Here is a 24,299-nt window from a genome sequence, read left to right as displayed (position 1 = left end):
GTGGTGTTTTAACAAATGATCATTAAAAAGCAATGCTAGCCCTGGCTGGCGTAGCTCAGTGGATTGAGCGCGGGCTGCGAACCAAAGTGTCGCAGGTTCGATTCCCAGTCAGGTACAAGCCTGGGTTGCAGGCCATGGCCCCCAGCAACCACACATTGATGTTTCTCTCTCTCTCTCTCTATCTCCCTCCCTTCCCTCTCTAAAAATAAATTTAAAAAATCTTTTTAAAAAAAGCAATGCTAATCCAATCAAAGGAACATTTTTGATAAGGGCCCGAAAAGATCTGGTGTGTTCACATTTTGGAAAACAAAAACAAACCCCTATGTCCAATCATCCTAAACATTTTGCCCTCAATCTAAAAGGGGGCAGAGGAAGATTGTGTTTGTTTCTCAGATTTGACAGCCACATCAAGTTCTGAGGAATTTGTTTTAGAGGCACAATTTATACATGCATGGCCTTCGCTATTACGAACTTCTGCAGTGTGGTTCTGGCTACTGCCATGCATTGCACTAGAAAACCAGTCATTGTTTGTCTTCCTTTGTCTACGTCTCTAAATCCTTGGGCTTAACTTCCTCTCCATGTTTAAAGACGGATTTGCACCAGTCATCATTGGATACTTTAAGTGAGGCATGCTGCCCAGGTGATGCTTTTGTTCCCCAAGTGACATTTGGAAGCAGGGATTCACTTCAGCGTGTCGACTTCCCTCATCATATCAAAAAAATAGCCAAACCAAATCACAGATGTGGTCTGCTAATCCAGCATCACAAAAGAAACTGTGAGGTCCCAGGCAACACAAGCAGCCATTCACGCTGAGGAGCGAGAGGAACCATTTGTGAAAGGTGACGATGTGCTCTGAGTGGTAATACTCTTTTTAGATCATGTGATTCCTTTTCTGTTTGCTCAACAGAACGGTGTGTGTTTTTCCTGAGAGGAAGGACTTCAATATATATTTACTCAAAGCTCTTAATTTATACTTCCTCTCCTTTTAATTGACATCTTGTGAACTAAAATTAGCTGGTGAGCCTAGTATCTCACTAATAGCAAGCTCTCTCGGCTGAGGTTGCGATAATTAGACCCACCGTCATCTGAAGTTGAACAGACATCTGGAGACCTGGCTTATTTCCTCCCCAGTGTATTCTATCCATATTTAGAGAGAGATTTTTTAATTTGATGAATAGTCGTATTAATTATAACTCCCTGAGCTGGGGTTAAGTTAATAATTTCACGTTAAAAGTGAAGTTCAAACGGTCTTGCCTGCAACCTTCCTGAATAAAAAGCTTCTACGAAAAGGAATTCTCTCATGAAACCTGAGATGGTCAGAGCACTCGAGTTCACCAAGAAGGTGGGTATCGTTTCCACAAGGAATAAAAGGTCACATGTCCTCGAAAAGCCCCCATTTGCTTCAGGCATTCCTCTTCTCGTCTTTTGTTTGTACAGTAACTAGACACAGGTACAATGCCAGTGAAATTAGTTTTCCCTGATGAGTGAGGAAAATAAATGCCCCCCAAATGCCCAAAGCCAAATTTTATCTGCCATTCCCTCTTGGTGTCTCTCTCTCTCTCTGTCTCTCTCTTGGTCTCTCTCTCTGTCTCTCTCTCTCTGTCTCTCTGTCTCTCTGCCTCTCTCTCTCTCTCTCTCTCTCTCTCTCTCTCTGTCTCTCTCCTAACTGCAAGCGTTGAACATGATCCCGAGTTTTCAAATTCGCCCTCACCTTGACAACGCTGAAATTACAAGCAGCAGTCAACTTCTACAAGATCCCCTGATTGTGCAACATGTATCGGCTGCCAAAAAAACGTGCTAAAACACATCAGATAACAAAGGGGAAGGGCAAAGCTTCACCTGCCGTGTTCGCTAGCAGTGAATACACTTTTTATTTCCGTGACATTTGCTGGCAGAAAGGGGTGGGCTTAAGGCAGATCGGACTAACCTTCAATTTGTCATAGCGCTCACTCAAAGCTGCCACCTGATGATCGCGGTGCCGCCCAACCAGTTTACACAAGGCACAGATTAACTGGTCATCGGTCACACAGTACATATTCACCTTCTCATCCTCGTGCTCCAGGCACATCAGCCCGCGGATGTGCGAGTCCGGGATTGGCTCAATCAGACGATGGCCTGTGAAGGGCTTCTTGTTTGGGTGAGTGGCTTTCAGGCACTCATCGCAGTAGGACACCTCACAAGTGACACAGGTCTTCACAGCGTCCTGGGCGGGCTCCTGGTCACAGAACTGACAGAGAACCTTCTCGGCGGAGGTCATGGCGTTGGCGTCGAATGCCCGCTCTCGGCGGGTCTCGCTGGGGGAATTGGGCCCGCTCACGGAGGCTTTCTGGAATCTGTCGATGATGTTCTGCAGGGTGACGTTGCGCTTGAGCCCGTCTAGACCTCGCTGGCTGAGCGTGATGACATGTCGGCAGGTCGGGCACTGGAAGGCGGTAATAGACTCCACGGACTCGTTGGTGGCACAGTGTGACACCAGGATACGGTGGGCGCAGTTGAAGCAGAGGCTGTGTGCGCAGGGTAGCAGGAGGGGGTCCTCGAAGAGCTCCAGACAAATTGGGCAGGTCAGCTCCGACTCCAATGTTTCCATCTTCAGGCACAGCTCTCCTGGGTCATCAGCAAATTCCAAGGAAGCTGATCAGCTATCTGGAAACAGAACATAAGATCTGATTAGGCACGAGGGGGTCAGCCATGGGGGGCGGGGGGCTGTCAGCTTTGAATGCATCTCAGAATAATTCCCAACACACTTCGTGGAAGAGTCCATCTGTGTACATTCCAAGTAATTCTTAATCTTTTCACTGGGGAAATAAGAAAGGGACAAACACCGTGAGCCAGCATACCAGCAAACATTTTCTCAGACTTCCAGCTATTGAAAGCAGCAGTTTTGGGGGGGAAGGGGTGGGGGACAAGTTTGTTCTTTAAAGGGTCTTACTCCAAACTGGCAAGTTATTGAAATTGTAATTTTCATCATTTGTATCTCATCACAATCATCTTATTGTGTCACAGCCAAGTTTTACCTTCGGTTGAAAATGAAACTGTAGGAACATTAATTAACGAACTATAGAGTCTTTCATAACTTTGAATTTATGAATGTACATGCTCATGGATATGTGTTTTAAGGACTTTTTTACTCTGAAATGCCAAACCAGGCTTCGGAGGAGTAGAAAGGCCCTTATTGTAGAAATGGGCATGAAATGTGTATGAAATCAAATGCACAATTTCTGCAGAAATCGTGCCTCACTATGGGACGTCAGCTTTCAAAATAGGTTCCTGAGAAAAAACATTGACTTTCAGAAAGATGCCTGCGATAGACGCGGTGTTTTTGGCATGTGTTTATGACTCTTCTGAATCACCTATTGTTGAATCCAGTAGTGGGACGTGGGTGGGCAGAGAAAAACAGAGAACAATGTCTAAGGGCCTCTTTCGTGGCTGCAGGGAGCTTGGCTATCAATGAGTAATAACGATTTCGGTAATTAGAACAAGCATTTTAATGGCTATGCTACTTATCCGAGAAGTTATAACAGTGGTAATGATTACCATTTAGAAAGCATTTTCAGGCAATCACATTACTCTGAAGAGCCTTCTTGCAGACTACTTAAGGGACCAACCCTGCATCGCCTCCCTGGCCTAAAAACTCCCGCCGAGGGCTTGGGCCGGGCTGGCAGGAGGCCCAACCTCACGCCCACAGCCCTGTAGCCCCGACGTGGCCTCCACCTGCCTTCTTGCCCTCCTCTGCACCCCCTTTGGGTGGCCCGGCTGCACTCTCTCCTTGCCGTGAAGACGTGCTGCTTTTGTGAACCGTTGCTTGCCTCCCCTTCAAAAAGGGTCGCGGGGAGAATCCCACAAAAGCCCTGGTTCATTAAGGGGAAGAGGCCTCCTGCTCATTAGTAGGCCTGGGAACCGAGCCTCTTTGAACCTTCTCCCTTTCAAGACCATTAGCAGAGGTCTGCGGAGCAGTGCTGGGAATATTAGATGCAGCCTGCCGCTGGCTGTGGGAGAAGACTGCGGTTTACTCAGTGGACTCCGGGTTCCAATGGGGGGGGTTTCTCCCCCTAATTTATGGGAAGGCTTCACATTCAGAGGTATGTTTAGTGATTCTGACAACTGGCCTTTTTGTGTTCGCACCTCCATTTATTTACAAAATTCTCCGTTTCTGGAGTACCCTGACCCCTTTTGAAATAGCATCCCTCAGAAATACCACGTGGTGCTTCGGGGAAACTAACGCTCATCTCGCTGCAAACTGAGTGCTAACTGCTCATTAAAAGTGCAGAGTGTGCTGAGCTTGTTAAAAATTAAAGAGCTGCTGGCTTCACAGAAGCCTGGTATCTTAAAAAAAAAAAAAGACTCTTTAGCCCTTTGCTAATATTAACTACATAAGAGAGAACGAATGGGTAGCTGAGGTTTGAAATATTAAAGCTTGCTTGTGTTTCCACAGCCTACAATGGAAAGCTCAGGGCTGCTATTGTGAGAAACTTATCATTCCCATCTGGTCCCAGCAACTCTTCCTAGAGGTGGCTTGAAAGAAATGGACAGGTTTTACCCACTGATCACTTATTTTAGTTAATCGTGGAAAAGTCGAATTATGTCCCATTTCTTCTCTCTTCCCGCCACCAGCATGTAAATTCAAGTAAAACTGCCGTCCTTTTAGTCTGCCTTGTTCGCAGGTGAAACAAGCAGAATACCTACTGATGGATCTCAACGGAGAAGGATGAGCACCGATGATGTCGATGGAGAGCTAGGGTGAGAGGATTTTTAAGTAGGTGTCAAGGATTACACCCTGTAGTGGCACAAACGGAATTTCTAGAGGTGATTCTATTATGGACTCCAATGGAAATGCTGACGTTTTCCTTAACAGACATTTATCGCGTGCCAAGCACTAAGCTGGCTTGGGAAGCTGGACCTGACATCCTCATCATCCCACCTCTGTGATCATGGGCCAAGCCCGCATCACCTCTTACGTGGATGATCACAACGCCTTTGTATAGAGCCTCCTGGCTTCTCTCACTCTTGCCCTTCCTTCCCTGGCCTGTCCTCCGCTCAGGAGCCAGCAGCCCTGAGAAAACACGCCAAAGCCTGCCCCTCCTCTCCTCTCCTCTCCTCTCCTCTCCCCTCCAGGGGCTTCCCATCTCACTCAGAGAGAACTTTACCCGAATAAAACCAGCCCTGGAAAACACAGACTCAGACAGTGACCTCATTTCCTCCCACGCTACCCCTTGTTCTGCTCTGGCCTCGCAGCCTCCTTGGGATTCCTGAAACATGCCAAGCACGTCCTGTCTTCCCCTCACACGGTCTTGGAATGTACATGACTCTGCTCCCTCCAGTGTCCCTTTTTCTGTGAACCCACAGAAAACCAATTCCCTGCTAGCACCACAATCACCCACCCACCCACCCCTCACAGAAAGCCTTCCCTTATCTGTTCTTTTTTTCCCCCCAGAACTCTGATCACTGACATAGGTATTCGCTTGTTCACTGCTCCATCTCTCCCCACTGCTGTACCACTAAAACAGAAGCTTTCTGAGAGCAGAGACTTGGCTTTGCTTTTTGAGGGATGCCCCAGCAGTGCCTTGCACATAGTAGGACTCAAACCTTCATTTATTGAATCAATAAATGTACTGAAGTTGAAGTTAAAACCAAAAACAATAGCACGTAACCAGCACCTTCAAGGGTCTCTCAATAGATTAGAACAGAGGTCAGCAAACTTTTCCTATAAAGGGCAAGACAGTAAACATTGTTGGTGTTGGGGGGCCATACAGGCCCTGTGACAACTGCTCAACCTCACCGTGGCGTGCAAAAGGAGTCCTATGCCACATGTAAATGAGTGAGAGTGGCTGTCCAGTAAGATCATGTTTACAAAAAGTTAGCAAGATGGATATGGCCCATGTGTTAGAAGACAGGTACATGTACAGCTAGCCAAAATATGCATGAAAATCAACTTGGAGAAGTATCAATAAAATGCTGTGACAGCAACAATGGTGGAGTAAGACTCTGACAAGAACACACAAGTTCCCAGCGCCATCAGGAAATGATGTGCCATGGGGTTTCACCCTGACATCGATGGAAATGATACGAGATGAATGCTATGGGGCAATGCATGTAAGAAACATTTAGTAACAAGCTGCTCTAAACTCAGTCCTTTTCTTTTACTGCTATAGCACTTGGCGCGGTGCTTCGTGTAAGTGTCTATGCTGTAAACGCTGGCCAAATGAATTAAGTGATGACAAAATATCTAGATGCAAAGTGAGGTTCAGCCAATTTTCTGAGTCTTTTGCCTGTACGCTGCCAAAAAGGAAGGGGATTTTTTTTTTGACATCTATAGTGGATCCCATTTCTTTCAACTTTTATGGAGATTTTGCCATGGCCTAGACATCATTTTTGTTAAATTCCTTAACAATATGTTACTAATAAGCGTACATTCCATTCCCCCACCTTAAAAGATAGCATGTTTGTTTTCGAGCTTTCTTTACAATATACTTTTTTTGATAAATGAAAATGCCATTCATTCTTTCACAAAATGTTCAAGTCCCTTTACGTGTTTGGTCCCGAGACTAGGAATGGTAACACCTGGCCCCTGCCTCCGTGATCTTGGGGGAGAAAAAATATGAACAAATGGTTATCTAACATAACAAAAGACACGTGCCAAGAACTGAGAGAGAAGAGGATGGGGAAGCTTCCTGAAAGAGGCCACGTGTAAAGTGGGTTTTAGAAGATGAACAGTTCACCGAGAACATAGACGTGGGTGTGGGTAGATTTTCTAGCAAACGTTATCTTTTCTGAACGACCATAATTTAATTTACAAGGTGCAAAAAGGAAAGAGAGCTTCTTAACTGTCACCACAATGGAAGGAAGTCACACTTGCATATCATTGTCAGGAAATTCTATAGCCCTACATTCTTCTGAATGGGCTGATTGGTCCTCATTCAGGGGAGGATGTGGGTAATCGTGGGAACCCCTTGCAACCAACTGGGAATGGCAGCAATTCACAGCTCACATTTCTGCTTGTCCAGGGCTTGCAATCTAGAGCGTGGCACGCAATAGTGAGTGAGAAAAGAGAGCTTGACGGTGACCAGCTGATCTAGAATGATCTGCAGCTCGGCTATTTATTAGCTGCTTGTCTCTGGGTGAGTGTGTTCACAGACATTCCCTTCAATTCCTCTAGCCCTCATCCTAATCACACCCCTAATGTAAACCCTGCATTCTGGAACGCACTGAATGTCAGACATCTTTTCCAGAAACTTACTAATTACAGACTTCCGTGGAAAGCACTTATTTAAAATGGAAAATCAATAAATGGATGAACAATGACATAAATGTTTTCACCTCTCCATTCCTCCTTTTTTTTCCTCCCTCTCTCATCCCATGCATCACTGAAATTATGCCTTTCTAGTTTTCTTCTCTTTCTAACCACTGACTTCTCCTGACAGATACTCAAAGTCTAGGTGTTTTACAGCTTTCCTTAAAAAACAAAACAAAACAAAACAAACCAAAACAAAAAACCAGGTTGCCACCCTGGGTGCTGTAGCTCAGTGGATTGAGCATGGGCTGCGAACCAGGCATCCATCACAGGTTCGATTCCCAGTCAGGGCACATGCCTGGGTTGTGGGCCATGGCCCCTAGCAACCGCACATTGATGTCTGTCTGTCTCTCTCTCTCTCTCTCTTTCTCCCTCCCTTCCCTCTCTAAAAATAAATAAATAAAATCTTTAAAAAAAAAGCAAACAAACCAGGTTGCCTATTCATTTCATGTTCTGCCTCTGGGAATGACTCCTAGCTGTATATCTCACAGTGCCATCTCTTTCCAGAACCCCAGTTCAGTATTGTCAGCTCTGTGCTTCACTTCCTGTAAGCGCCTTAACCCAGAGTGTACATCTCATGGGATTCATCAGCTTTCTATCCCAAACCCATCTGCCCCACATGCTTCCCAGGATTTCCATTCCCCTGATCACAAGTCAGACACTCACCACATTTTCTACTCTTTTGTCTGTGGGGGAGGCAGAGTAATGAATGAGTCCCAAAGGTGTCTACATCCTAATCCTTGGAACCTATGAACATGGTAGGTTACAAGGCAAAGAAGAATTCAGGTGGAAGATGGAATTAAGGTTACTCAATAGCTGACCTTGAGCCCAAGAGATTAGCCCGGATCATCCAGTGGACTCAATGCAGTCACACAGGCCCTTAAATGTGGGAATAGGAGGCAAAAGAGTAGTGTCAGATGATGCGATATGAAAAAGACTCAACAGGACATTGCTGGCTTTGAAGATGGAGGAAGGGGCCACAAGCCAAGGGGTGTATCCAGCCTCTGGGAGTTGAAAATGATAAAGAAACATGCTCCCATAGAGCCTTTAGAAACTCAGCCCTGAAGATAGCTTGATTATAGGCCAGTGAGACGTACGTCAGACTTCTGACCTCCAGTGTTGTGTAAAGCCAGGAAGTGTGTGGCACTTTGCTATAGCATCAATGAGAAACTATACAGTCCCCATCCCCCAAATCCAAATCATGAGCTAAGACATTTAAGGCCAATCCTGAGTAATTTTTTGGTTGGCTTCCTTCTCTCTGTTCTGACTGTCCGTGTGTTCATCTAGACCTTCTTTACTGCATTCCTATTACAAAAAAACCTCCTAACTTCATACTTTACTTTCCCAACTTTTGTCTTTCAGTTTCACCTTTGCAACAATACTTCTGGAACCACAACTTTCTCCCATCACTTCTCTTAAGGGCTGAAACTATTGTGCAGCTCCCTGCTGCCCAAAGATGAATCCTGACTCCTCGTGTCCTTTTCAAAGCCTTGCCCAAGTTTCTCCCAAACTGCCTCTTCAACCTTATTTCCAATCGTTCACCTCCTATACCAGGGAACCAGTAAATGGGACCGTTTGTTGTTCTTGGCAATTGCCTTTGCTTTCCTTCCTAGCACACAGCATCTTTCCTTTGTGAGATGTTTCTTGTTTCTTGTTTATTTTCTTGCTTTTGTTCTCTGATTTTCTAACATGAGAACAGAATGTCCTAGAGGCTCCAAGAGCCTTGGCCACCACTATATTTGGGAATTTCATGTTGAACAAAATAGAACTGTTTTTAAAAAGATGGCTCTACATAGTGTGACATGTCTTAAATGTTTACAATGAGCAAAGTAAATCTTTTAACTGGAAAACACAAAGCAATAGAATAATACTAATGACAATATAACTAAAGTATTTACTGAATAATACTATTTCCTAGTACACGACAGTGATCAATCATGGGACTTCGGTTGAAAGTTATATAATCCATCTCAATCTTTCAATAGAGTTAGATTAGCTCTGGGGCCAATAGAGGCATGCATGCACAAGTACACACACACAAACAAATCTCTATAACATTCATGATAAATTTCGGGCCGATCTGAATGGGTAGCCTGAGACAAAAGAACCTTCCCCCTTCAACCTCCCATGATAAAGCTGAACATAAGAGGCTCATGCCTTTCAGGGTTAAGGAAAAATCAACAGAAAGATAGAGAGGTATGGATGAGGGCTCTAGGGCTGATGGGACCTGGGTACCCAAGTGACGGCTAAGGGAATCTGGCCAATCCAGTTGCCTTGGCAGATGGCCCCTTGCTCCCTCTGGGCACCAAGCATCATTAGCCTGACCTAGCATTCATCCCAGGAGGAGGATTTTTGTGGTGGGAGAAGGGCTTTCTTTTGTCCAAGGTACAGGATCTGGGAGGAAACAGAATGAGGGAGAAAGTTCCCAGTGAAATAGGAAGGACATTGGGTCTTAAAGAGTTCAGATGCAGTGTTTGGGCTTGAGAAGGAAGATGGGGAACTCAAGACCCTTGTGGATTGTTGTTATAGGCCAAGAAGATGCAAGTTATGGGCGTTCATGTCTGTTGGATTCAACTTTTTCTTGCCTCCCCTTTTAAAGTAAGGGGCAAAACTATTGCCCTGGCAAGCCAATGCAGAGAAAACATTGAAACCCCTGCCTATGCTGTCACAAGTCTTGCCACCATCTTGGTAGCTCAGTTTAGAATTTTACCACTTTTTCCCTTGTAGTCTCACCTGACCTCTGCTATGAAACAAGGAAGATAACCTGCACCCTGAAGAAACACCTGGGAGTCCTATGAAGATGGCGTGGGCTGCAAGGTTGAACCCATGGCCAAAGTCAATGAGCAAGCTTTCCAGTTCAAAGTCCCAAGAACAGGGCAATTTCATCCATATATTCAAGAAATGACCAAGAATTAGGAGTCTCCATAACACATGAATTCTATGAGTACAATTACCTACTAAAATCGGGAGACACTTGATTGTCAGCATATCATCCATGAGCTCTTTTATTCCAGATTTCTCTTAATGGAGGCACTGACATTTTAATCATGAGGTCTACCCGTTTCTCAATGCATCCCTACATGTATTCTATGTTATATCTGCATAGTCCATGAAAAAAAATCATTTTTCTAAGTTGGAGTGTGTGAAGAAGAGAATACATTCTAGCCACCAATAATTTTACTGTCAGCCCCTGACTTTGTACAGTTCTGACAGTCATCACTATAAGGGGAATTCATTAGCCACTGGAACACGGAATAAACTTGGATACCAACACTAGGTAGCCTGTGATCAATTGTTAATAGCAGGTGGCTCTTAACCACTGCCCAGATGGCAGCTCTTCCATCTCCCCCCCAAAGATCCTCTGGAGTATGGAAACTAAGCTTGGTGTTAAATTTACCAAAACATAACTGAGGTGAAAACCACACTGTCCAAACGGCATACTCCTACACCTAGCCATATAAAAAATGGCTTGAAAGGGAAAATTTCTCTAAGTGTTGTGAACAAGAGATAGCATCAGAAATGCTATGAGTACATTGAATTCTTTGTGAGTCCTCAATTTCAGAAACACAATCAAGTCCATTTCCTACCCTGTCTCTTCACATGGGTAAGATTTAGCTGACTCACTGTCATCTGAATTTTTGCGATATGATTATGCCTGTTAGAGAACCACAGGTGGAATCATTTTTTAAGAACAGTGGAATGATGTTTTCGTGTTGGATCAGCAAAAGGACAGACTTTCACAGGACTCACAGCTTCGGGCCCGTGAGACACTGGCCGTGAACTTCAGTGTGAGAGGAAGGGCGTGTGCGACAGGGACTAAACCAAGAAGGGACTTGCTGTCATTTCATCACATAATCTCTCATCACAAAACATTCTCGCACAGAAACTCAATAAAAACTGGATGCTGCATCCAAGATGATTCACCACAGACAGAGTATTTTAAATAACCTAAGGACTGAATGTCTACATATTCAGTCATGGTTTAGTATGTAACTTTGAGTTATAAAAACCACAGAATACACACACTACCCGAATGCTCTTGTACTTTACCGATTGGTACCTTGGCCGATTTGACACACAGGTGAGTCAGTAAATCACAATAAAATAGGCTCATGAGGAGAGGGAGAGCGGGGAGAGGAAGCACCAACTGCATTTAGTGGCATTATGGAAGACTGGAAATTGGTGTCACCATAGAGGATACACTCCAGTCCAGATTGTGGCAGAGAGCAGTAAAAATGCAAAGAGGTTCTTAAAGCGACAGCATAAATAACACACCGGGTAGGAACAGGTGAAAAAAAGAGGGATCCCGTAACATGCCTCTGAAATGTCACTGTGGTTAACCTCCGACTGTCAGCACACTCAAACTTGTTCACTTCGGTGGTGACAGATGACTAAGAATTTCTGCCAGCCGAATTTTAGGGCAGCAGAGGGACTGGTTAAAAAAAAAAAAGCGACAAGCAGATAAGCACTGAGGTACTTACTAGCCCCAAGTTTTAAAATAACTAATTAGTTCAACAGATAGTTTCAATAACGTGTCATTTCATCTTTATTCTAAGGAGTGTTAAAAGTTGAAGAATTTTATCTAATACCTAAAGTGAGAGTGGGGGAAGACTTTTAATTTCACCAAACACCCACCTGGTGGAATTCATGCAAATTAAATTAAACTGTTCACAAAACCTCTTCTGTACTTCCACATCTGTCTATAACACGCTCATTTTTTCGTAATTGGATCTCTAGGACATTCTTTAAAATAATCACACACTCTCTTGACCATGCAAACTGATTAATAATGAATGAACATTCCTGAAAAGAATCATTTGAAAGCACGGCAGATGTCTTGAGGGATAAGAAGGCTTTAATGATAAAAATTAAGGAGAAATGGGAGTAGGTCTCATTGTCTTGTTATGTTAATTGAAACCTACTCTCCCAAATTTACTTAACAGAATGCTTAAATACACCTTCTGGAGTTCATTTACACGAGCACACAAGCAAAAACATACAAATGACAATGCAGCAAAGCAATCCTAATTTCTCCAGGAACAACTGACCAATCCCACTGTCTTAATAGCAAAGAAACCCCGTAACAGTCTCAGAAACGCAATTTATTCTACTGAAAGTCTTATAAACAGGTTAAAAACAGGAAATAGCACATTTGTCCTTAATAGTTCTTTTAGCATTTCCCCAGATTCCTACAAGCAGATTGTCTGGAATACCCACCAATGGACTGCACCCTAGTTCTTTTTGAAGAAACATCGCCGTAGGAGAGGATGGGGACCCACAAAATGACAGACAGGCCACCGAGACCAGATGGTGGGTGGCAGGCAGTGCTGGAGCAGTCCTGTGTGTCTGTGAGAGCGTCAACAGTGAAACACAACAGGAAAATCGACGCGACAATTCCAGGAAGGCCAGCTCCACCTCATCCACCCCGCCAGAGTTGCTGAGTCGAAGAATCAAAACTCCCTCTTGCTTTCCAAATGCCTTTTCCACCGACCCTGCTGCGGCTTCCCTATGTCCTCGCCCACTCAGTGTTCAGCTACAACCAAATGGAAAGACAGCTCAGGCCGGGTCGACGCCCACGGCCTTCGCCCTCCCCCCCAAAACGACAACTTGGCACCGGGCTCTGTCCACCCTCATTGCTCACAGGGACCAGCGGCGGGTCAACGTCTTACAGCTGAGCTTTGGGTGCCAGCTTTTCACGCTGCCAGCAGGGGCCATCCCGCCCAGCTCCTGGGGTCAGCGACTGGCGCTCACCTTCCTTGCAGTTTGGTCCTTTCAGTGCCCTAATGAGCACGGGATTGCATTATGCTCTGGGTGCTGGTTTTGTGTTGCTAATATACTTGTTATTTTGTGTCTATCTTGTGAGTTAAAATACAGTATCTGGAAGAAAAGTGTTTCTAAATGTTACATCAAGAAGGATGATTTCTCGCACAGACATGATTAAAACAGTCATTTATTCCTCCAAAAATAATCGCAATGTACCGTCCTGATAAACAACTGAAAATATGTGTGTATGAAATATGTACACATGTATACACATGTTTTATGTCTGCATACATATGTGCATATATTATGCACACATAGCATACACACATACATATTGTATACATATATATGTATATAATATATATGTAAACACACATAGAGCAAATCTGTGATGGGTGTCCTAAATTTCAGCCTCCAGAATGGCAAAGAAAGAGTGAATTAAGAATGGAAAGTCATCTTGTAAAAACTGGTTGTCTAAAGGAAGAAGGGGAAGTAATCTTCCCAAATGCCAAAAAAAAAAAAAGGGTTCTGAGCTGCAGCTCTTTCACGGATGTTGCTTATCACTGCACAAGACAAGAAATCACCTCAGGAAAGTGTAAAAAGCCAAACTAAACCAAACATGCTGACTGAAAACCTGCACGCATCCATGTATACACCAGACATCTGGACTCCACCAGAGGTGTTTAAAGAACATTCTTGATGCAGGGCAGACGGAAGGCAAGAGCTGCTTCCTCGTGTTGCACAGTTTGCAAATCATGACGCCTACCCTTCATGCCACTGCAACACCTCCTGGTAAAACAAAGCATGCTTCACATGTCTATACATCGAAAAGCAAACAGATTTTCTTGGCTTTTGCCTAGACAAATGATAATTTCATTTGTCTTTTAACACCAAACAAAAGGATTACTCAATTTCACATACAGACGGCTTCCCTAAGAAGTCCTTACTGTGCACAGGAGAGATACACTTACATCATCATATAGAATTTGAAAGAACTTCTAATCAACGGACTTAAAAGCATTGCTTTTGTTAAAACAGTATCAAAGTTGTCAAAATTTCTCAGACATTTTGGCACTGTAGTGGAAAATTAGCCTGAACATCTCAAGTTAAAACACCAGGAAGCAAACATTTACTCCACCCCTCAAAAACAAAAGAAAATGATGAACAACAACAAATTTCATCATCTTCTAAAGGGCATTGTCTGTCAACCTTTACAGAAAATTTTCCACTGCCAGAGGGTCTCGGACATTTCATATCTTTTGCAGTTTATGTTAGGAAGTAAAGCATCCAGTTTTAAAGGCAAATGAAACCTATTGTATATTACACTGAAAATGGCTGGTGTTTTCCAGGTCTATCCTACACTGGGTGTCAGGCAAGCATTTGGTTCTGAAGGCAGTGATAGCAGATTTGAAGGAGAAAGAAGAGAGTAGGAACTTGTCACACCTAATCTCCTGATGGAAGTCTAAGTGGACCCTGCTGGGGAGCAGACCCACAACATGGTGGCAGAAACGGAGGCCACGGATTCCTGTGACATTGCCCACTGATGAGCAGTGCTTCAACACTGCCGCTGGAACGTTTTTCCAAGTGCGTTTAAAGTTTGACGGGCATTTTTATATACACTCATATAAGTATTTCTGTGTCTGTATAAAATCCTATATCTGTCTACAATGGAATTAGTTTTGTAGCCATATATAAATATGTACGTGTATATATCTACCCACCACACATACATATATAAAAAAGTGCCTTTGCAAAATTACTTGGGACTTGATAGAATTCACTCTTCATAGAACTCCTGCATTAGAGAAACTTTTCTTCCTTTGTGCAAAACCAGAAACCTGTAAATAGTTTATGTTATTAAAAAACAAAAACCCACCCACTATCCACCAGGAGAAAAATACATCAATACACAATGGCTGATGATAGCCAATGTGACATTTCACGGTTGCTGTCTGAACACTGGGAAAGCTTACGTTCTATGACAGTAACAACCAATCCGGTCCCGTGACTCACCGAGGTAATGACAAGGTTACATAGTAACTAATTCCTATTGTACGAACAGATTGGGAAATTCTCTCCAATATGACAGCTCCTTTTCTCAAAGGAAATCACTTTTTCCTCTTAACTTCAAAGTTAGCCACACACAAAAACCTCGTCCTCACAATACCCTGAAGCTACTTTTCCGATCTTGAAAAGTAAAGAAAAGTAACCTTTATTCACAACTCCTGGTTAACTCTTGTGAAGAACGTACTTTAAACACTTCCTGTGATCACTGGAGCCCTACAGTCAGGGGATCAAGCCTTTTTTTTTTTTTTTTAAGGCAACAGAAAGAGGAGTGACTCTTTTGTTCCGAATTGTTATTGTAAAGCACCGCATGAGAGAAGGGGGACGATGGGAACATGGCAATGAAAAGGACAACCGCGCTGACGAACGAAAACAGGATATTAGGAACAGAGTCCGAACTGTGTGTCCCTACAGAACAAAGGTGGGAGCTTCTTGAAAGAAATTTGAGCAGAAATACTTGGAACAGATTTAAACACGGATGGATGAAGCAGTTTTCCACTCAGCAACAGATCTTGAAGCCTGAGGTGGTAAAATTATGGGTTATCATTAAAACACACACACACACACACAATTGAAAGTATCATAAAATGAAAACTGTCTTCAAATCACATTAAATCACTCATTTTTCAACCCATGACCCACTTCTTGAAATTTCCAGATTTATGTTTTGTCCCATGTAAAATAGGGTAGTGTGTTTTTAAATCAAATAACTGAGCTGATTTAGTATATATTACTGAAGGTATTGAACTTTTTACAGAAAGAAAAACATCTTAATTTAGAGCATATTCTTACACTTTAAATAAAACTTAAAAGAGAGCTTTCAAGAACTCCCAGAGAAGCTATGCAAGGAGTTCTGTGTCGAGAAACAATCACAACTAAGTTGTATATAACAGACTGGCTTTGTGAAATCACACTTGTATTATCTTCCATTTTTCTTCGGATGCAAATTCTGCTAAAGCTGTTGGTATAACAATATATTTAATAAGATTGTCAGGATTCCTATAGTTCATTTAACTGATCACATGATAAGAATTATGATTATTATTGTTATAGTCTCTAAGCTAATGGGGTTCAGAAAAGTAAATACTATGTCTTGCATTGCATCTAAAACTGCAGGGGTTTTTTCTCTTCTCCATGTTCTGCTGCTATTCTTTTTTCTCTTTCCCATCCTTTCCTCCTGTTGTGAGATGAGAGATCAACTGATAGGCTTTCTTTTTATTTTTTAGATAATGCATTTAATCCAGCTTTCTCTTGGATGTGTCATCAGAAAACCTGGGGGGTAAGCCCAGTTGTCCTTGGTCTAGTTTTGTGGTGAGGCCATCCGTGTGGTGTCACGCAAACAAAAGTATACCTTGAAACCACATAAATCTGAGTTCAAATCCTGGCCCTGCCATTTCCTAGCAAAGGTAGATAGGAGCCAGCTACTCAGCATATCTTACCGTCACGGATTCTCTACATATCTTACACAGTTTCCTTATCTGTCAAATGTGACAATGAGAGCAATTTCAAAGGGTCCTTTGGGATTTAAGGGAGGCAAAGTTTGAAAAGTACTTGGCAAACTTGTAGTTCTCACATCCTTCTTCCCCTCTAGTTCTGAACCAGCTCTTCCCACTCTTCTTTGAATACATTATTGGAAACCTCTTCAAACCACTTTTGGAGATGGGAAGGACATAAATCTATTTATTTAGTCAATAATATTCATAGAGCATCTTATGTGAAGGGACAGTATATGATTAATAAACTAGTATTCCTATTATTAACATTAATTACTCTTAAATAAATAAATACCTTCCCATAGGCAACCCCATCTATTTCCTAGAGTTTAACATAGCTTTGTTCATTACCATTGGGTCCCACCATGATCTTGAAGTTTTAATTCCCTGCCCCCTGTTCCGTATGAATTTTTCAATTTTTTGTTTTGCAGGAAATAAGGGACCCTAGCAGGAGTGGGGCAAGTGAGGCCATCTAAAACAGTGAAGGGTTTCAGATTTTTCCTACTCGCAACCTATTCAGTGAGCCTACCGGTTTCACGGATGCTGGCAGAAGACATGCGTTCCCCGAATCAGAGACAAAGAACATGTTTAGTTGGGGCACAGCAAGCATGTGTTTCATGTTCACATCAGTTCCCTTGCCCCATCAAGTCCCACAGAGCATCCAGGCATGTGCTTCATAGGCAGGGGGCTGTGCCAGAGCTGAGCAACCCGACCTTAGGACGCCCGACTCTTTCATTACGGACTGCCTGCAAGTACACCTGCCTCACATTTGCCCTGGGGAGAGACACCGTGTTTATTATAACGGACAACACACAAACCTGCCTTCTACCCAGGTGGAAACACTCTGTCCCCATCTGCCAAGGCTGTTCACTATGCAAACATCCTTGAAAAGATAGTCTGGGACAGGGGCCACCAGCACCTCAGCTTAGAAGAGGTACAGAAACTTGAGAGGTCCATGGAGAATTATTTCCCAAAGACACAGCTCCCTTCTCCTCCTGGAGATCTGGCCAATAGCAGTTAACTGACATTCAATTACCCGTGAGCTCTGGCTGGCATGGCTCAGTGGATTGAGCGTGGGCTGTGAACCAGGCATTGCAGGTTCGATTCCTAGTCAGGGCACATGCCTGGGTTGCAGGCCACGGCCCCCAGCAACCACACATTGATGTTTCTCTTTCTCTCTCTCTTTCCCTTCCCTCTCTAAAAATAAATAAATAAAATCTTTAAAAATATAAAAAATAAATAAATTACCCTTGGGCCCTGGAAGATCAAAGGTCAAAGGAGCCCCAAGAAAGTGCTCTATGATCCTCATGCCCACCATCCTATAACCTCAGCTGGCGAACCAGGAAACCTGGTGGAGAGCAGGGAGGCCCTGTGCATAGATTTTTAAGAAATAGGGCCCTTTGTCCTGGCTGGCGTAGCTCAGTGGATTGAGCGCGGGCTGTGAACCAAAGTGTCGCAGGTTCGATTCCCAGTCAGGGTACATGCCTGGGTTGCAGGCCATGACCCCCAGCAACTGCACATTGATGTTTCTCTCTCTTTCTCCCTCCCTTCCCTCTCTAAAAATAAATAAATAAATAAATCTTAAAAAAAAAGAAATAGGGCCCTTAAATAACTTCTTTATGAGTCCCAAACCAGCTTGTACTTGGTCAGTCATTTCAACTCTTCACTCTTAACCTAAACTCATTTTAAGAGTTTGGAAGAGTAAGCTAGTTTGTTACTTTTATGACATTAGAAATCCTATATATATGTTAATTTGGCTTTCTTTATCCAAGCATTATTTTTGTTTTAGAACTAGTTTTGGAGTAAAACCACAGAGAAGGTCATTTCTCTGATTATTCTTTCCTTCAGCAGGTACTCCAGAGGTCTCGCTGTGAGCCAGGCACTGCTCCGGGCACTAGGCATGTACTGATGAATATAGGGACAAAGGCCTGCCCTGGGACAGCTTATGTTCTAATGAGGGAAACATAAAACAAACCAGAAACAGGTGAGAACACATGATCATTTCAAAGAACCATACATACAATAAAATAAATAAAAAGGGTGCCATGATAGAAAGTAGAGGGGTGGGTACAGGCCTACTTTAGCTAAGAAGGTATTTCTAGTCATGTATCTCCACAAGCTTTCTTGAGATTTTGCCTCCCTCCCCGCGCCAATAATCAGGCAAAGAACACGCTGATTTCAGGATAAAGCTTTCCGGCATTTGGTCAAAGAGTTGTCATGAAATTTTCAAGTTGTTAAACGCTTCGTTTCAAATTTACTTAAGGAATGATTTCTTTTTAAGGACATAAAAACCCAACTTTTACTATTTCTTACATGAGAAGACAAAGTGATGAATTCTTGGAAAGCAGCAACCACTTTACTTATTTTAGCAATGAAATCTGAAAGAGAAAAGCCACGATCACACAGTGGACAAAAATCCACCGCACACACACGGGAACTGTGGTACTTAGAATTCCCTGAATGTCTAAGTGTCTGATGGCAGGATGTTAAGCTCAAGCTGAAAGTAACCATGGACATGCAGTTACGGGCACAGGGGAGGGTGCGAAGGAAATTAGCAGAGACATTTCAAGAGTCATTGGTTTTACTCTAGGAGTGAATTTCAGGAGAGAAAAGGAAAGAAGTGGGTTAATAGCGTGGGAGGGAAGTGAACAGGTACAGCCAGGGCTCCGTGCCTGGAGGATCAAACATGAACTAAATCTAGAGAATCCCATTGCCCGAGAGAGCTATTGTTGTCTTACCGACAATAACAATAACAAAAGGTAGCTCAAACTAAATGGACTGGCTAGGTCAAACTGCAGTAGCAGCCAAATCATGATTTGTACAGCCCACTTCTTAAAGGAGCTAGAAGATGTCCACGGAATTGTTATGGATGAATAAAGAATTGCTACTGTAGCTGCACCAGGGGCCCAGGAAAGAGCTTGGGAAGTCTGGGCGCTAGGTTCCAGCTACTCCCCAGCACACAGATAAAGCTTAGGACAGGCTGGAGTGGCAGGCACAGAGTGGGTGCTAAGGCAAGGAATTCTTGGAGAATGCGTTATCCCCAACGCAAAGACTCTTGGGCCTAAAAACCAAAATTTAAAATGTTTCTTTGGAAGCTTGATATTCTGCAAAAATATGTATATATATATATATTCTTATAATTCTGTAATTCTTGATATTCTGTAAAATATATATATATAATCTATCTATGTAAATAGATGGGTAATACATAGATAATATAATCTATGTAGATAGATAGACAATTATATATTGTCATATAATATATGACAATAAATCCCATAAATTCTATGAAGATTCTAATGTCCTTTTAAAAATACTCTCAGGGCAGGGTAAACTCGGAGAGGTTTTTTTCTTGCATTATCCAAATATATTTGCTTGTTATATCTCTGGGAGACATTAGAAACGTAATTTATAAAACAGGAAATGAAGACATTGCCTTGAAATTAATATTAAAAGGTATGATCTAATTTAAAGGACACATGGACAAAAACTAGGGGGAGGGTGGTAATGGGAGGGAAGTGGGGAGGGCGGGGTGGGTGGACTGGGATGGGAGTAAAAGGGAGAAAACTGTACTTGAACAATGATTAAAATAAAAAAAATAGGAAAAAAGTTTTAAGAAGGGTAAAAAAAAAGCTATGATCTTAGGGACTTGACTCTAAGACTTTTTGTTTGTTGGTTTGGTTTGTGTCTTTATTTGTTTGTTGTTTCGGAGTATTTGAACCTTAAAAAAAGTTTCATTTGGCATAGAAGCCAAACTATGAACTTCATCTTGTACATGTTATCCTTTCATCGGATGAAATAATATGATAAGCTGGCTTTTTGAATGTAAGTAAAGATGAAAATGAAAAGACTTAGTACTTGAGGTGCAATGTAGGGTTTAAACAATCACTTGTGAAGAGATACCTGGCTTTAAGAACAGTGAGATTTCGAGGTGGCTAAGCTATCTTATTAAAGTAGAGATATATTTACTTTTACACTGAATGCGAATGTTAATCGGAGAGGGCTAATCACAAGTATATGAGAAAGCACTGCATTAAAAAACCTCATTTATCATTTTTATGGTAAAGATGGACGGGTTATCCCTTGCTCCGCAGCTCCTTCAGCTGCATCCACAGACACTTGATTCAGGGCAGGATTCCAAAACATTTCCACCACTTGTCTAAATCTATTCTTTCATTACAAATTCCTCCGACTGACTCTCTCTTGTAAACACATGCAAATATTCCGTTTCACAACTCGATTCATTTTCTTCCTTACAAGTCAGGTTGGGAAATCTCTCTCTCCTGGGGCGCTGGGCAAAGGGTGCCAGACGATAGCAGGGTGACTTCCCAGAAGGGGGCTTTGTTGTGCCACTGCCAGGCCACCTCCCCAGAACGTCAACTGCCAAAACATTACAGTCCGAAGCGGGGTGCTCTGATCCCCTTCCCACCCCCACCCAGCAGCATCCAGGGGCAATTCTTTGCATGGATGCCTCTTCAGCATGATGTTAACTGGCAGCTCCAAGGATTAAACTCAGGTCCTTTACGCACATTAGCCCCCTGGAGTGTTGAACTCCAAAACCTCTTTTTTTTCTCCCCTGAGTCTACCCTGTATTTCACAAAACCCCAGTTAGCCACTGTGGTACACAGCCTTTCTTCCAGTCTGGGTTATCAAAAGAAAACAAAACAAAACACTAGACCCTACAACAATATGATGGAGATGGTAATGACCGAGGGTTTGTAGGGTACTGTGCAGATTCCCAGTTCTTTCAGAGCTCAGACTTGGGAACCCATTTGCTTCTTTATCGTTAAGACTTCACATTCTCAACAGCACAGTCTTGCTTACAATGGCACAAATGATCAATTGGCTGGATGAAAACTGTGTGTTGTGTGTGTGTATATATATCCATAAAAAAGGCCCTCAAAACTCCTGTATGAAAATCAAGACCAGTGTCTACTTAATCAAGCAAAATTCCCCGCTTAATGACCACATTAAAAAAAAAAAAAACCAGACCAACCATCTGGCCTCTCTGCTACTTGAGGGGTTTTGTTCCTCACTTTCCGGTAATCTTTAGCAAAACATTATAATTTCACTTAGAAATTATTTTTACCATGATGCCTTTCCTTCTGTAAACTAGTTTAAGAAACAGAGTAGAAAGCATTGTTGTGTTTCTAAAAAAATACTTCTCAATTCTAAATGGCAGGTTTCAAAAGGGGCAAAATGTACTTGAAAGAAGATAAAAGTCAAATCATGGTGAGAGTATTAACTACTCACATTTCTTGAGACATTAACACCTCTGGCAGCAAGCCCTCTGTGTCTCTGTCAAGTGCATAGGCATACAGAAATGTATAGACAGATATATAGGAATATTTAAAATCGAAACACAAAATGCCACACTGTCCTGTTCATTCAAGGTGTTCATTATGCTAGGCACTTTCCAAGAAATAAATTAGAAGATGAAATTTACTTCTGCATGGGAACTAAGATTACACTAAAAGTAGAGTCAAACTTCAATTAATTGAAATTCTCTGGAAATGGAAGAGTTCTGGTTAATTTAATTTTCTGGTTAACTGAACCCCAAATGAAAAACCTTTTTTAAAAAGTCTTTGTTGAAACATTCCTAAAACACTTGAGTCTACTTTACTTGCATAACTACAAACCACATACTGGATCCAATTAAAAGGTTCTTAGGTAACTAAATTGTATTGCTCCTTGGAATCTTCATTATAAAGATCTTTTTTCTTTTAATCATAAATACAGGAGATTTGAGAGACTGAGTTGAATGTGTAGTTGTATCTATAACCATGAATATTATATCAATCCATAACATCACCTTCTTCCTTGTACTTCAGAAATCTCTTGGGAAAGTATAACATAGGAACTATGGTTAATAGAGAGGTTTGGTTCTTTTGGCAACATTTAGATAAACGGAGGTTTTTGTTATGTTTGCATGCTAAAGGAAACTGACAAAAGTTCCTTTTTCTCTACTTGATGTTCAATAAATGTAAAAATAAGTAACTTTAATATAGTACTTCCAATCAATTTTATTAACACAAATGAAAGACTTGATAAGTTCCTTTGATGTATATATCTAAATTCCCCGAGAAAGGACTAGGGTTTAGGTTTCATGGTAGAACATAATGGTGATTCCAAACTGGTCCCCAAATAGTCTCCCTTCCACAGCGTGGTCACGAGGAGCCAGCTGTCACTTGGTCCCCACGTTATTTGTTCCAATTTCCCACAGAGCTTTATGCAGTGCCCCCTTAAGCTACCAAATAACAACACTGTATTGAATCAAATAATTGCCTAACAGAAAGAGGCATTACATCAGGCTTCCACTGCTTTGGTGAAGATTATTGTAGAAAGAATTCCTGCATTGAATGAAAGATTGAAAAAATGTCAGCTAAGATCATTTCTAATTCCAAATGCCTTGCACTGTAGGAAGAACAATAAGCCTGAGGTATCTCTCTCTCTCTCTCCCTGTCTCCCTGTCTCTCTCTCCCTGTCTCTCTCTCTCTCCCCCTCTCTCTCCCCCCCTCCCTCTCTCTCTCTCTCTCTCTCTCTCTCACACACACACACACATCCCTTTTTGGGGGGTGGGGTGAGGCACATTACCATGCACTTATCCACAAAGTAGCCCTGGGTGAAATCCAACGTATATTGAGATCCTATTATTTGCCAGGAGCTGTTAGCTGCGATGCACATAGTAGGATTTTCATTAAGATTTCCACAAAGGACTGAAAGAAGCTGAAGGGACAAGCCATATCTCACTTATGGACCTACAAAACCCTCCTTCTAGATCAATGATGCCAAAGTTAGCAGCGGCATTGGTGTTCCTGAAAAATGACCATTTTGAAAGTGTACAGTTGTTATACCGTAAAAATAGGACTTTAGTGTAAGGCATAAACATACCCATTTATATATTGATTTTAAACTATTATGTTTTGGGCACAAATGTATTAAGAATATATGTACTAAGTAGATATTTTTAATCTCAATCTACAACTCAGTGTAGACCTTGCCCATAATAATGATACGTTTATTCTTGTTTATTTTGTCTTTTTATTTGTACTATCTTTCAGTATCTTTTCACCAAGTTTTGCCCTGAAGAAGGGTAATAACCAAAATATAGGCTTTTTTTAAAGGATACCTCAGGGAATAGTAAAGATCTAAAACCTTGCAGAATTTTGCAAAGACTTTCTAAGCTGGGATACTCAAAAGTGGTGTTAGGGACAGAAAGGTGACTAGGCTCCAACATCTGTCACCACAGTGATTTCCAGGTGGAATGGATATGACTCCCATTTTTTAAAAATATATATTATTGATTATTGAAAATTGTCCCATTTTCCCCCTTTATTGCCCTCTGCCCTGCCCACCCTCTCCCACCTGCATTCCCCACCTTTAATTCATGTCCATGGGTCATACATATAAGTTCTTTGGCTTCTGTATTTCCTGTACCATTCTTAACCTCCCCCTGTGTATTTCTACCTACCATTTATGCTACTTATTCTCTGTACCTGTTCCCCCTCTCACCCCTCCCACTCCACCACTGATAACCCTCCAGGTGATCTCCATTTCTGTGGTTCTGTTCCTGTTCCAGTTGTTTGCTTAGTTTGCCTTTTTTTTTTTTTTTTAGGTTCGGTTGTTAATAGCTGTGAGTTTGTTGTCATTTTAGTGTTCCTATTTTTTATCTTCTTTTTCTTAGATAAGTC

General features: G+C 42.2%; 1 protein-coding gene across 6 annotated transcripts in view; it reads right to left on the bottom strand.

Moving 5' to 3' along the window:
* Positions 1–24,299, bottom strand: part of MID1 (midline 1) — a 395,135-nt gene that overhangs the window by 105,656 nt on the left and 265,180 nt on the right. For 4 of the 6 annotated variants that reach the window (XM_045855996.1, XM_045855995.1, XM_045855997.1 and 1 more), the window contains exon 2: positions 1,928–2,643. In XM_045855996.1, coding sequence (XP_045711952.1) covers positions 1,928–2,587 — 660 coding nt within the window. In that variant the 5' untranslated portion in view covers positions 2,588–2,643. Of the gene's footprint in view, positions 1–1,927; positions 2,644–12,505; positions 12,709–24,299 lie in introns of those variants that run through there. The other 2 variants (XM_045855993.1, XM_045855998.1) reach the window with 2 other exon arrangements.

The sequence above is a fragment of the Phyllostomus hastatus genome, unplaced genomic scaffold (assembly GCF_019186645.2).
Source record: "Phyllostomus hastatus isolate PE091 unplaced genomic scaffold, TTU_PhHast_1.1 phas_scaffold_12, whole genome shotgun sequence".
In the NCBI taxonomy this organism is placed as follows: Eukaryota; Metazoa; Chordata; class Mammalia; order Chiroptera; family Phyllostomidae; genus Phyllostomus; species Phyllostomus hastatus.
Note: the sequence above shows the minus strand (reverse complement) of the source record. Positions and strands in the feature narration are given on the sequence as shown.